This window comes from Rhinoderma darwinii, chromosome 5 (genome assembly GCF_050947455.1).
Source record: "Rhinoderma darwinii isolate aRhiDar2 chromosome 5, aRhiDar2.hap1, whole genome shotgun sequence".
NCBI lineage: Eukaryota > Metazoa > Chordata > Amphibia > Anura > Rhinodermatidae > Rhinoderma > Rhinoderma darwinii.
This window is the reverse complement of record NC_134691.1, coordinates 170,271,631-170,285,333: the sequence shown is the minus strand read 5'-3', so window position 1 is coordinate 170,285,333 and position 13,703 is coordinate 170,271,631. Positions and strand designations below refer to the sequence as shown.

General features: G+C 38.7%; 1 protein-coding gene across 1 annotated transcript in view; it reads right to left on the bottom strand.

Annotated features, from left to right (window-relative positions):
• LOC142651718 (cadherin-9-like) overlaps nucleotides 1–13,703 on the bottom strand; it is a 166,312-nt gene that overhangs the window by 129,046 nt on the left and 23,563 nt on the right. The window contains exon 3 of the mRNA XM_075826746.1: nucleotides 824–1,118. Within this exon, the coding sequence (XP_075682861.1) occupies nucleotides 824–1,118 (295 nt within the window). The remainder of the gene's footprint in view (nucleotides 1–823; nucleotides 1,119–13,703) is intronic.

Here is a 13,703-nt window from a genome sequence, read left to right as displayed (position 1 = left end):
AAACTGATGCAAAACAGCAATGAAAAACTGACGGTGTGTGAATATAGCCCTATTCCAACCAACTGAGGGCGGATTTACACGAACGTGATTTGCGTCTGTGCAACCCGCGGTTCGCACGAACCTATGCAAGTCTATGGGGCAGTGCAGACTGTCCGTGATTTTTGCGCAGCGTGAGTCCGCTGCGTAAAACTCACAACAGGTTCTATATTTCTGTGTTTTTCGCGCATCACGCACCCATTAAAGTCAATGGGTGCGTGAAAATCACGCGCACCACACGGAAGCACTTCCGTGGGACGCGCGTTATTCGCGCAACAGCAGTAAAAAAATTAATGTAAACAAAAAAGCACCACGTGCTTTTCTGTTTACAAACATCCAAACGGAGTGTCATTAGGATGGTGGCTGCGTGAAAAGCACGCAGCCGCGCACCATATGAACATTACACACGGAGCTGTTAAGTGCCTTTTGCGCACGCAAAACCGCCCTGACTATGTTACTATGTGCAACATTTTGACTTACAGATGAAGCCATCTTTATCTTGACTCTTATGGCATTAAATACACAGTGACAAGCAACTTTAACTTGACTTTTTCAATGGCTTTTCAATGGCTTTTGTTGTGTGATGTCACGATACAGCAAGTTATCAAAGTCAAGATAAAGATGGCTACATCTGTATATGTTGTCTATGTCGCTATTACTTTTGGCTTATAGCCAACAATAAATTATTGCTATTGGGATGTTGCTAATATATCAGCCTGTGAATTTTTATTCATTAGTCTACATGTCAAGTGCAATGTGTAATAAATAAGATGATCACTTTACTTACCAACTTCTGACATTTCAGGGACAGTTGCAGTGTAAACATCTTGGTTAAATTTTGGTTCATTATCATTGATGTCATGAATCTTAATTATAAACTCAGATTCTGGTTCGACTTGTCTTCCTGTTCTTTTGTCTATTGCTTTGGCTCGAAGAACGTAAGTTGACTTTTCTTCCCTGTCCAATCTTTTTGCAGCTTTGATGTCTCCTGTATTTTCATCTATAATAAAAACACTGCCGGCTCCATCTCCCGATAAAACAAACTTTAAATTTCCTTCTCCTTTATCTTGATCTGTATACAACTAAAGAAAAAAGAAAAAATAAGGATAATTATAAATGTTTAACCCCTTAATGACCAAGCCTGTTTGGGCCTTAAAGGAGTATTTCCATATCGGACATTTATGTCATGTCTACAGGAGTTTATTTTGCTATGCTGTTTCCGGATCTCCCATAGAAGTGAGTGGAAGTTACGGAAACAGCTTAGAACAGCAATCTACGCTGATTCCAGAACATGTGAGCTCCAGAAACAGTGTAGCTTGCTGTGCTATGCTTTCTCTGTTACTTCTATTGGAGTTTCAAAAACAGCGTATCAAAAGCGCTCAGCTGTTTCCAGTAAAGTTGGCCACTCAGTAGTCAGAGCCCCGCCACACCGGCGGAATGTAGGATGTGGGTCAGGGAGCCCATTTCTAGAGCTCTAAAGATAGGTTCAGGTCCCTGAGGTGGGACCCACATCAATCAGACATTTATAGCATATTATGAAGACATACCATAGATGTCTGAGATTGGAATACCCCTATAATAACGCAGTATATTTTTTCGTTTTTGCCTTTCTGGCAGTTTTAACTGTTTATTTCATTGACCTGGATGTGTAAGGACCTGTTTTATGTGGGAAGAATCATATTTTCTTTAGGTGAAATTTGAGGGTACATATACATTCGGCCCGATGCACATGACAGTATATTTCATCCGTAATTACGGATCCATTCATTTCTATTGGCCGAGGACAGCTTTCAGTATTATTACTGATGGGTCTCCGTGCTGAAAAAATTATAGAACCTGTCCTATTCTTGTCCGTAATTATGGCACAGACTCTACCATAGAAACCTATGTGCGCTTCCGTAAATACGGACGGCTACGGATGTGCCTCAGTCTGTAATTGATATAATTTTTTTGCAGGCAGATACAGAAAAAGCTATTTTATTCTATGTTTTTTTGTTTTTAATTTATACTGTTCATCTATTCATGGGCCACACTAAATAATCTGTTACATCAATTCTTAACGTTATGACCTAGGTTGTTAGGATATCTAATATGTGTGCATTTTTTGTTTTTGTGCAACATAAGCTTATTTTTTTTTTAATATTAAATAATCATGTTTATTGTAATTTTTAGGTTGATGTTTTTTTATTATTTTTATTGTTTATACTCTATTATTTTACTTCTTTACTTTAAACTTATTAACCATTAGCATACATCTGTTATGGCACATGCTGTTGTTAAGAGAACACTTATTAGTGTGCCCTAAGAAAAGGCTGAGTCTACAGACTGCCCTGGGGTCCTTTCTAGGTCCTCAGGGTTGACTGTACAGGGGTGCCCCAGTCCGTAATATCATGACTAGGAATCCTAGTGTCCCGATCAATAGGGGGAGGCACCCTTAATCATGCTGTAGTCAATTATGAACTTGGCCATCAAAAGGTTAAATGGCCCGGGAGCTAGGCTGACATCAGGGCATCTCAAAACACCCATGCAGTACTTATTCTACAGCTTCATAAATACACATCACTGCAGTTTTTATTTTATTTTACAGCATACCATGATTATGTTGTAGGTTGTTACGATCATGACGATACCAAATATGTGTATATATTATTTTATGTTTTGGAACTTATATTTAATATAGTTTATTTATTGTAATTAATGTGCACTTGTATCTATTTATGACCTAAAACACACCTCCAGGAAGTGTAGGAGCTCCATGACAAAAAAGGAGAGTTATGGTCTGTGCCAGATAATTTTGCCTTCACAGTCCCCAGACCGAAACCCAATATAAATGGTTTGGGATGAGTTAGACCGGAGAGTCAAGGAAAAGCAGCAAGTGTTCAGCATACATTGGACTTCCTTAAAGACTGTTGGAAAAGCATCCCTGGAGGCTCCCTAATGATGCTGGTTTAGAGAATGCTTCAAGTGTGCCGAGTTGTTTTCAAGGCAAAGGGTGGCTACTTTTAATCAAAAATATAAGATAGCACTAATTGTATTACCTTTTTTTAGTCACTGCACAGTTCCATTTGTATTACTTTTACATTCCAGTGACTTTACTATAATTCTAAAATGTGTACATAATGTAAATGTAAATAAAACCCCTTCTTTTAGTAGATGTGTCCAAACTTTTGACTGCAACTGTATATATATATATATATATATATGTATGTATATATATATATACATATTTATATATATATGGTACATAAATGTTGTGCATTACTGAGTTACATACAAGGAAAATAGCTAAAATGTTTATACACAAAGAGGACCTGTCATGTGCTGAAAAGTTTTCTTTTATCTCTCTACCGGTCTCCGTTCCCCCACAATTATCCCTGTTAGTTTCGACCATCTCCACCCCCCCAGCAACATTGGGGCATGAACCTAAGCTGCTCTTTAATGTTTTTGGGGACACAACAGGTTTTCCTTAACAGCATTTGTTTTCTAGAGTGGGGGGCAATTTTTCTCATTGTACATTCGTCAAAGTAAAGTGTATTGCTCAAAGACAGGCAAAGACATAAAGCAAATATCCTTTTTGAAAAGTACATTTTTATAAATGACAGAATAATTTAAATTAGGATATGAGAGATTAACGTCAGTTAATTCAATGGGGAGACATTCACACACTGAGATAATTGTAAGATACTATTAAAAAAAATAGAATCAACTGAAACATTTCACACAGAATCGTAGAAAAAACAGTTACTTGCTGTTCAATCTTGATAGCTACAGTAGTAGGCAACAACGAACAGCATGTTATGCATTAAAGGAACAGTAAACCTATAAATTATTGTTAAAATGCCAAACAAGAAAAATGTTTTGGGACTTATATTTAATATAGTTTATTTATTGAAAAAAATGTCCATTTGTGTATTTATTTTTACTCTTTTATTTAACATTACTTTTCTTTTTCTAATTTCACTTTTTTTTTTATAATCTCATAGTGGGATTTTTAATTTAGATTTTTTTACTTTCATGTATTGATATATATCTATATGATAGTACACAGGCAGTTAGGACATAACTAAGTAAAGGATATAAGGTCAGACAGCCCATAGAAGGTATGTTCCTTGATCGCGTCACAGTGGGGTACTCCTTCAATCTTTCATATTACAGCATTTAAAGGTTAACGACAGAGATTAGAGGTTTCTCTGATCTCCGCCATTAGAGTGGGGCTGCGGCTGTGTATTACAGCCATTGTCCCGCTCCTGATCGCACAAGCATACGGGCTATGCCAGTGCAATCAGAATGACAAGTATGCTTGTCATAATGCGGCAGCGTTCAGCCGCTCATGACAAGCATACTCGTCATAAATCGTCAACCAGTTTAATGCTTGAAATAATTTTTTACATAAAGAAATAAATTGTACGTTTTTGTGGATTATGTTTAAAAAAAAATGTGTTTTTTTTAACCCTTTGATGCACCATGACGTACCGGCACTTCATGGTGCAGGGGGAGAAGTATGGAGCATGCTCACAGGTTTAGCGTGCCCCAAATGCTGTGTTTGTCGGCTGTGTTTTACAGCTGACACCCGGGACTAACGGCCAAGAACAGCAATCGTGATGTTCCTGTCCGTTTAACCCCTCAAAAGCTGTGGTCAATCGTGACCACAGCATCTGAGGCATTATAGAGAGGGGGCGCCCCCTTCCGACAGCTCATCGGTGGCCCCATAACGCGATCGAGGGTCGCCATTGGTTGTCATGGCAGCCCAGGGGCTTAATGAAGTCCCCCAGGACTGCCTTCACTCTGCCTCTCTTAAGCCCTGCATGTGGCCTGTTGTAGATCTTAACAGAAGCCTGTAAAAATTACTATACACTACAAAACATTAGTATTGCATTGTATTGTATCAGCGATCTAACGATCGCTGGTTCAAGTCCCACAGGGGGACTAATGAAATGTGTAAAAAAAAGTTTTGTATATATATATATATATATATATATACACACACTCACCCTATATATTTTCATGTTCTATGTATAGCATATGGTATACATACATTTAATTTTCCTATGTCCATAATAACCCAGTTAGAAACGCATAAAACAATATGCATGAATGTGATTAGTAAAAGACTGGAACAAAACTATGGCAGAAACCTTTTTTTTTGCTACATACATTTTCCCTGAAAATGCTTCCTAAAAAGTTTACAACATCTCCAGCAAAAAAACAAGGCCTCAGCTACATTGATGAAAAAACAAAAGGTTACGCCCAATCATTTAAGGCTAAAATCAGTAACATTAAGAGATTAATATGCATTAGGTGCAAACTATATTTGCATTAGACATACATTAAATGTCTACACTAAAAAAAAAGTGACATTTTCAGGATCTTTTTTCAAATTTAAATGTGACTTTTAGGCTTCGTTCATACCTGCGTCAGTGTGTTCTGTCAGGGGAGCAGAACATTGGAGTAGCAGAAGCAACGGTTCCATTGTACAACGGACACCGTCGGCGACCGATGGAACACATTGACTTTAATGGGTACCATCGGCTTTCCATTGGGGTGTCCATGATTTTACCAAAGACAATAGCGCGCTATTGTCTCCGGTAATCTCGCCCAGATCTGCGATGGAGGCCCCTAACATAGCCACGAACGCAGATGTGAACGAGGCCTTAGGGGTTAAGGGCAAAAATGTCTGAGTCTTAAACAAACTGAAAGTGACTATAACGTTATCGAGACTAAACATTTTATAAAATAATTTTCTTCCAAAAACAGGTTGTTTTTTTTAGCAAGGTTATCCATGGAAACTCACAAATTCTAAATGATTCCAAAGCCAATATTTTTTTTTCCTAATTTGTAGTTGTAACTTCACAAAAATTAAATTCCTCCCTCTATAATCATGGACGATCTAAAAACATAACATTATTGTGCAGTTATGTAAAATTAAGCATTTATTATTTTGCAGTATTAGTCTTATACAAGCTTCAAGTAAACAGAAATCCTATTCATAAATAATACTTTTGGTGAGAGTTATATGAGCTAAAATATTACATTACAAATGCAATCTGTTTCTAGTAATTGATCTTTATGATGTAATAAGACTTTTTGGCATTAGACTGTTCAATATTTGGCAGTTGGGCTTAGATACTAAATTATTCTGTACAACAGTAATATCAGACATTCATTTTAGCATGTTTCATTAGAAATGATTACTAGCCTAAAATACATGAGGTTTTCTTGTTGAATTATTATCATCATCATCATCTATTCTTCTAATAATTATTGCTAGTATTACTACTGATATGAGTTAATACATATGGAGCACCCCTTTTTGTGTTTTTTGGTATAGCAATTTTTTTTATTTTTTTAAGTCCAAGTAGGGGACATTAATATAATTTTTTTTATTCCCTAATATAATACATTGAAATACTTCTGTATTGCAATGAATGAACTATGTCACTGTTAGGCTGGATTCACACGAGCACATTATGTCTGTAATGGACGGAACGTATTTCGGCCGCTAATCCCGGACCGAACACACTGCAGGGGGCTGGGCTCCTAGGATCATAGTTATGTACGATGCTAGGAGTCCCTGCCTCTCCGTGGAACTACTGTCCCGTACTGAAAACATGATTACAGTACGGGACAGTTGTCCTGCAGCGAGGCAGGGACTCCTAGCGTCGTACATAACTATGATGCTAGGAGCCCGGCTCCCTGCAGTGTGTTCGGTCCAGGACTTGCGGCCGAAATACGTTCCATCCATTACGGACGTAACATGCTCGTGTGAACCCAGCCTATCACTGACAGACAACCTATTAGGCCCTGCCTTAGAAAATACATTAAATCTTTTGTATCAAGAGATATTTTTCTGTCAGAAACAAATAAAGTGAAGCATATTTTATATTCTAAGTTTAGATATACTGTATTTTTTTCTTTTAAAGGCACAGTACAATGGGATATAAAATAGAAATGAATAAATAAATGTACAAATACAATATACTTATATAAAAATTTGTATATGTACAAATGCAGGTAGGCACAGCAATTTAACAAAAAATTTTAAGTTTAACTTTTTCTCTCTATAATCCATCTCTTCTATGTGTATCTAAAATGTGTATCATTTTTGCTGTAGGTTGTTTGGCACTGGTAGGAAGGAGAGCTGCTCCCTGACTTATTCTCCTCAAGCACTGCCCATTTCCTATTTACAGGAACTGCAAAAAAAAAAAGCATTTCTGAACACGCCCTAAACTCCAAACTTCTGCACCCGCTGTTTTAAATGCTCCTAAACATGTTATAGGTGACTACTGTATATTTATAGGCAGTGGTAAAATAAATTATTCACTTAGTGTTATACGATGGCCATTTATTTTTGCTCCAGTCAATTCTACATTGCTTAACCGCCACCGTTTTATACAAAATACAAAAAAATAAAAACGACTTAGAAATCATAAGTATTATTCATAACTTCTAAAATAATAAAAGGCACTTATCTTAAGTACATCATCTATTGAAAACCTGCTGTTTTGCGTCCTCGTGACGGCTAGGAGCACACAATATTTCACACAGACATTTTGTTACTAAATGACACTGGTTACATCTCACTATAAGACCTTATTCACACGAACGTGTTATACATCCATGCTATACGTGTGATTTTCACGTGCGTCGCACGAACCTATGTTAGTGAATGGGGCCATTCAGACTGTCAGTGAATTTCACGCAGCGTATGTGCGCTGCGTAAAACTCACGACATGTCCTATACTTGCCTGTGTTTCGAGCAGCACGCACCCATTGAAGTCAATGGGTGCGTGCAAATCGCGCACGGCACACGGAAGCACTTCCGGATGCCGCGCGTGAATCACGCAACAGTAGTAAAAAGAATGAATGAAAACAGAAAAGCACCACGTGCTTTTCTGTTTGTAAACATACATACAGAGTGTTATAATGATGCCGGCTGCGCGAAAATCACGCAGCCACGCACCATATGCTGATGCCACACGGACCTTTTTCAGAATAACCAAATAATTAGGCCTTATTCACACGGACTTGTCCGTTTTTCGCGCGCAAAACGCAGCGTTTTTGCGCGCGAAAAACGGACAAGTCCGTGTGAATAAGGCCTAATTATTTGGTTTGACATTTAAAGCACTGCGATAAAAAACGAACATTCCTTTTGCATATATATTTAAGTGCCATTTCTATGTACAGTTATATTAGCTTAGAAACTTTATGCTGTAGATAACAATGAGGAACTTGTCATCACAAGTATTTTGTTTTTGTAATAAATATTCAATATTCACATGTGGCGTTTTTATGCTGCAGTAATATATCCCAGTGACCTGATAGTACTATAAAGTCAACAGGATCTTCAGTTTTTATTTAATGCTGCATTTTTTTAAAAAAAAGTACAGCATATCCTATTGGGTGCAATTGTAAAGCATTTAGGCCTTCTTCACACATGTATTTGTAGTGCAATAAAAATTTCATAAAACACTGCTAAAAAAAACCTGCAACAGAGGTAACACAGACAGCTGCAGTTTTTGGTGTAGTTTCTTTAAAAAAAGAAAAAAAAAGAAAAGAGGACTATGAGTGGAAAATGACCTCCAAGATCACACTTCTGGATTTTAGAACGAAAACCATCGGGGCCAAAAAATAAGCCACCAGCAAAAATACATTGGCCCACATTTACTAGTAATTGCGTACTTTAACCTCCTCCGAACATTAGTAGTGTTACGTCATAGTCGGGAAGGTGGAGTATGGAGCGGGCTCATGGGCTGAGCCCACTTCATATTCAGCGGGTTTCAGCTTTATGTTACGTCTGAATTGTTACTTTTTTGTCACCTCATCTCTCACAAAAAATGGAATAAAACGTGATCAAAAAGTTGCATGTACCTAAAAATGGTACAAAAAACAAGCCACCCCACATCGCTCAATTGACGAAAAATAAAAAGTTATGCGTCTTAGAATATGGCGACACAAATCAAATATTTCTACAACTGCTATGAGCAGGCATAACCATAATTTCGGACCATTTCTCTTCACTTTATAAATTTGGCCTAAACTACATCTAAAATTTAACCCCTTCCCGACGACCCCACGTAAATTAACGGGCTGCAGCACTGGTCCTTGTGCCTGCAGCCCGTTAATCTACAAGTGCTCCTAGCAGAGCACACAGGCGATCCACGCAGCCCGGTATCTCCCAGTACAGGCTGCTACTAGCAGCCTTAGTACTGGGGGAAAACATTGGGTCGGATCACAGCGGTGATCCGAATCGATTAATCCGTTAAATGCGGCATTCAATAGCGACTGCCGCATTTAAGTTGTTATAGCAACATCGGCACCCCGCTATGCGATTGCGGGGGCCGATTGTTGCATGGGGCGATTGCTATGGCAACCGGAAGCCTAACAAAGGCTTCTGGTTTGCTGTCTATGGAAGGCGATTAGGTCCTGCCAAAATCGCCCTTTTTCCCTTATAAAGTCCTTTATTATTAGAAAAAAATGACAAAAATAAATAAACTATGCATAATTGGTATCACCGCGTCCATAACGGCCCGAACTATAAAAATATAATGTAATTTATCCTGCACAGTCACAATTTTTAGTCATTTCAGCTCCCAAGTAATTGCATAACTAGGGATCAAAAAGTCGCATGTACCCAAAAATTGTACCAATAAAACCTACAGTTTGTTCCGCAAAAAACAAGCCATCACAGCTTTCCTGATAGACACATAAAAAAGTTGTGGCTCTTAGAATATATGGCGACACAAAACAAAATATTTTTTTTTAAAACCGTGATTTTATCGTGCAAACACCGTAAAACATAAAAAACCTATATACATATGGTATCGCCGTAATCGCATCGACCCACAGAATAAATTAAATATGTCATTTATATCGCACGGTGAACGGCGTAAAAAAAAGAATAAAAAACATTCGAAGTTTTGACGACCTAATTACACTAAATTCAGCAAAAAAACTATGGGATCAAAATGCTCACTATACCCCTAGACAAATTCTTTTTAGTGCTGTAGTTTCCCAAATGGGGTCACTTCTTGGCGGTGTCCACTGTTTTGGTCCCTCTGGGGCTTTGCAAATGCGACCTGACAACCTAAAACCAATTGAGTCAATTGAGCTCCAAAAGCTAAATAGCGCTCCTTCCATTCTGAGCCCTGCCATATGTCCAAACAGCCATTTATTACCGCATATGGGGTATTGCCGTAATCAGGAGAAATTGCTTTACAAATCTCTAGCTTTTTCTTCTTTATTCCTTGTAAGTTTATTGGAAAAAATCTAGATTTTCATTTTTGCGGACTAATTCCACTAACTTCATCAAAAAACCTGTGGGGTTAAAATGTTCTCTATACCCCTTGATAAATTCCTTGAGGGGTGTAGTTTGCCAAATGGTGTCTTTTTGGGGGTGTTTCCACTGTTTTGGCACTACAAGACTTCTTCAAACCTGACATGGGGCCTAAAATATATTCTAATTTAAAGGAGGCCCCAAAATTCTCTAGGCGCGCCTTTGCTCCTGAGGTCTGTGCTTCCGTCTATTACCACACTAGGGCCACAAGTGGGATATTTCTAAAAACTGCAGGTTCTGGGCACTAAATATTGAGTTGCGTTTCTCTGGTAAAGCCATTTGTGTTACAATGTTTTTTTTCCGACAAAAAAAATAAATTAGTAAATTTCCCCTCTACATTGCTTTAATTCCTGTGAAACACCTAAAGGGTTAAGAAACTTTCTAAATGCTGTATTGAATACTTTGAGGGGTGCAGTTTTTTAAATGGGGTGACTTATGGGGGTTTCTAATATATATGGCCCTCAATGCCACCTCAAAACTGAACTGGTACCTATGAAAATAGTTTTTAGAAATTTTCTTGAAAATGTGAGAAATTGCTGCTAAAGTTCTAAGCCTTGTAACGTCCTAGAAAAATAAAATAATGTTCAAAAAACGATGCAAACATAAAGTAGACATATGGGAAATGTTAATTAGTAACTATTGTGTGTGGTATTACTATCTGTCTTACAAGTAGATACATTTAAATTTAGAAAAATGCAAATTTTTGCAAATTTTCTCTAAAGTTTGGTGATTTTCACAAACAAATACTGAATTTATTGATCAAGTTTTTCGACTAACATACAGTACAATATGTCACGAGAAAAGAATCTCAGAATCGCTTGGATAGGTAAAAGCATTCACAAGTTATTACCAGATAAAGTGACACGTCAGATTTGAAAAAATTGGCTGCGTCCACAAGGCCAAAACAGGCTCAGTCCTGAAGGGGTTAAGGAGTGAAGAGAAAAGTCGCAAAAAATAGCACCAATTGTATGCATGTTCCAATGCGAGTTTTGATAAAGCGTATTTAAAGAGGCTCTGTCACCACATTATAAGTGTAAATTACAGCAGTTTTTATTTAGAAAAACAATCAATTTTGACGGAGTTATAACCTGTTTTAGATTTATGCTAATGACTTTCTTAATAGACAACTGGTCGTGTTTTGACTTTTTGACCAAGTGGGTGTTGTAAAGAAGTGTATGATGCTGACCAATCAGGGGTTCAGGGCATCAGGGGTTTGTTTCCCCTGGGGCAGATGGCATCTTCCAGGAAGACTATGCGGCAGTGGTTGGCAGAGAGCACTACCAAGACTTCCAAGTACTTTCCTGGCCCCCTAACTTGCCAGACTTGAACCCAATTGAGCATCTGTGGGACCCCTTGATAGTTTTGATTCGCTCTATGGATGCTCCCCCATGCACTCTCCAGCAAATGTGGGATTCATTGCAGTCAGTATGGCTCCAGATACTTGAGACAACCTACCAGCACCTTATTGAGTCACTCCCAGCCCGTCTAGCTGCTGTCCGTGCGGCACACGTTTGTTACTCTGGATATTAGCTGGTGGTCATAATAATGTGACTCGACTGTGTATGTAGGGCCGGCGCCAACACCAGTAAAAGCCGGGAAGATTCTGAGACCCACTGCACTCCGCAGGGCCTGTTACATAGCCACTCCTCAAGTGCCGAGAGAGTATAAAATGAGGGAGAAAGAAACTGCAGGAGAAGCCACAAAAAGGAGGAGCTTTCATTGGGAGTATGTAAACAACTATTACGCTTTCGTTTTCCAAACAGTAAAATCACTACCACTTTTTAATAACCTTCATGTTAAAATTACTCCCTGATTTATATCCCAGATATCACATCTGTAGGAACAATGGGTATTCATTTACACCTGTCATTACAGCAGTCTATGAACGAGCTGCATTCATAGGCTTCAGTGCACATTAATGTTGCTATATGGACAGGTGTAAATTAATACTTACTGTCCTTGCATTTTAAGGTAACTGAGATAAAATCAGGAAGAATATTATATTGTGGCAATATTTTTACCACTCACTACCACTACTAATTGAATACTATGCATTGCCCATTAAATTAGTATTTTAAAAAAAAACTCTTCGGGTACAGTTAAAGGAATTTTCCATCACACAAAATTAATTCATAATGGTAGGATGTACCCTAATTGTTGGATACTGAGATCACAGTTTTTTTCTGAAAAGTGGTACTTCCAGCAACAGGCTGTGCAAGGAACTATAGCATAGCTCCTGTAAGGTGAAATTTGAATATCAGATTTTTTGTGGTTATCCTAAGTGCAAGTCAAGTTTTTGTTTGTCTTAAGTCTGCTAATGGGATGAAATATACAGCCTACTAATGTTTGCAGGTCCTACAGAGCCCTGGCAATTTGGTTGAATTTTTAATGGCAGCCCTGTCCATACACACTGAATGGCCCCCTCCTTACCACATTTACTGCTGCGTCCCAAGATTTCCGTGAGCGATGGTTTGCTGATTTCCCCTCCCCTGCACATCAGGGGGAGTTCTCCTCTGTACCTTCATGTCAGGACATCGATACCATGGCACACGGCACTCGTAGAGCACTGTTGCCATGGCAACATGGGCACCCTACTCTCCGCCATTCACTGCGCTCTCTCACTTCGGTGGCAGTGGATGAAGTAGACTAACAGGGACAGTACAGGACCACAGGTACATGTGGGAAACATACAAGGAGTACACAGGCACAGTCACAGGCACAGACAACGAGGGAGGGGAAGCACAGCTTTATTTAAAGTGCGAGTATTCCTCTCTTGGATAAAAGGGGGCTCACAAGACCCTATTGCCCAAGGGCATACACAGACCTGGAGCAGGCCCTGAATATATTCATGCCTTATTCCTGGCATTTTGACTCCGATCACTGATCTGTGATGCCAGAATTTTAGCACATGACCGCTGAGCCAAGCCCTCTCATTCACTGCAGTGATCACATGTTTCACAAAGATTCATGCTTCACAAAAATATTCACAAGTCGGATAACCCCTTTAAGGGTGAATACCAGAAGTCCCTTAGAATCCATGCCCCAGTCTAGCCAGCGCCAGCCACAAGGATTCACACCTCAAGCCCCGCATTATGTGACACAGTTGTCTGTGTTCAATGAGGTTAAGGTCAGGACTCTGTGCAGGCCAGTCAAGTTCTTCCACACCAAACTCACCCATCCATGCCTTTATGGACCTTTGCTTGCACTGTGACACAGTCATGCTAAAATAGAAAAGGGCCTTCTCCAAACTGTTTCCACAAATTTGGAAGCATACAAATGTCCCAAATATCTTGGTATGTTCAAGCATTAAGATTTCCCTTCACTAGAACTAACG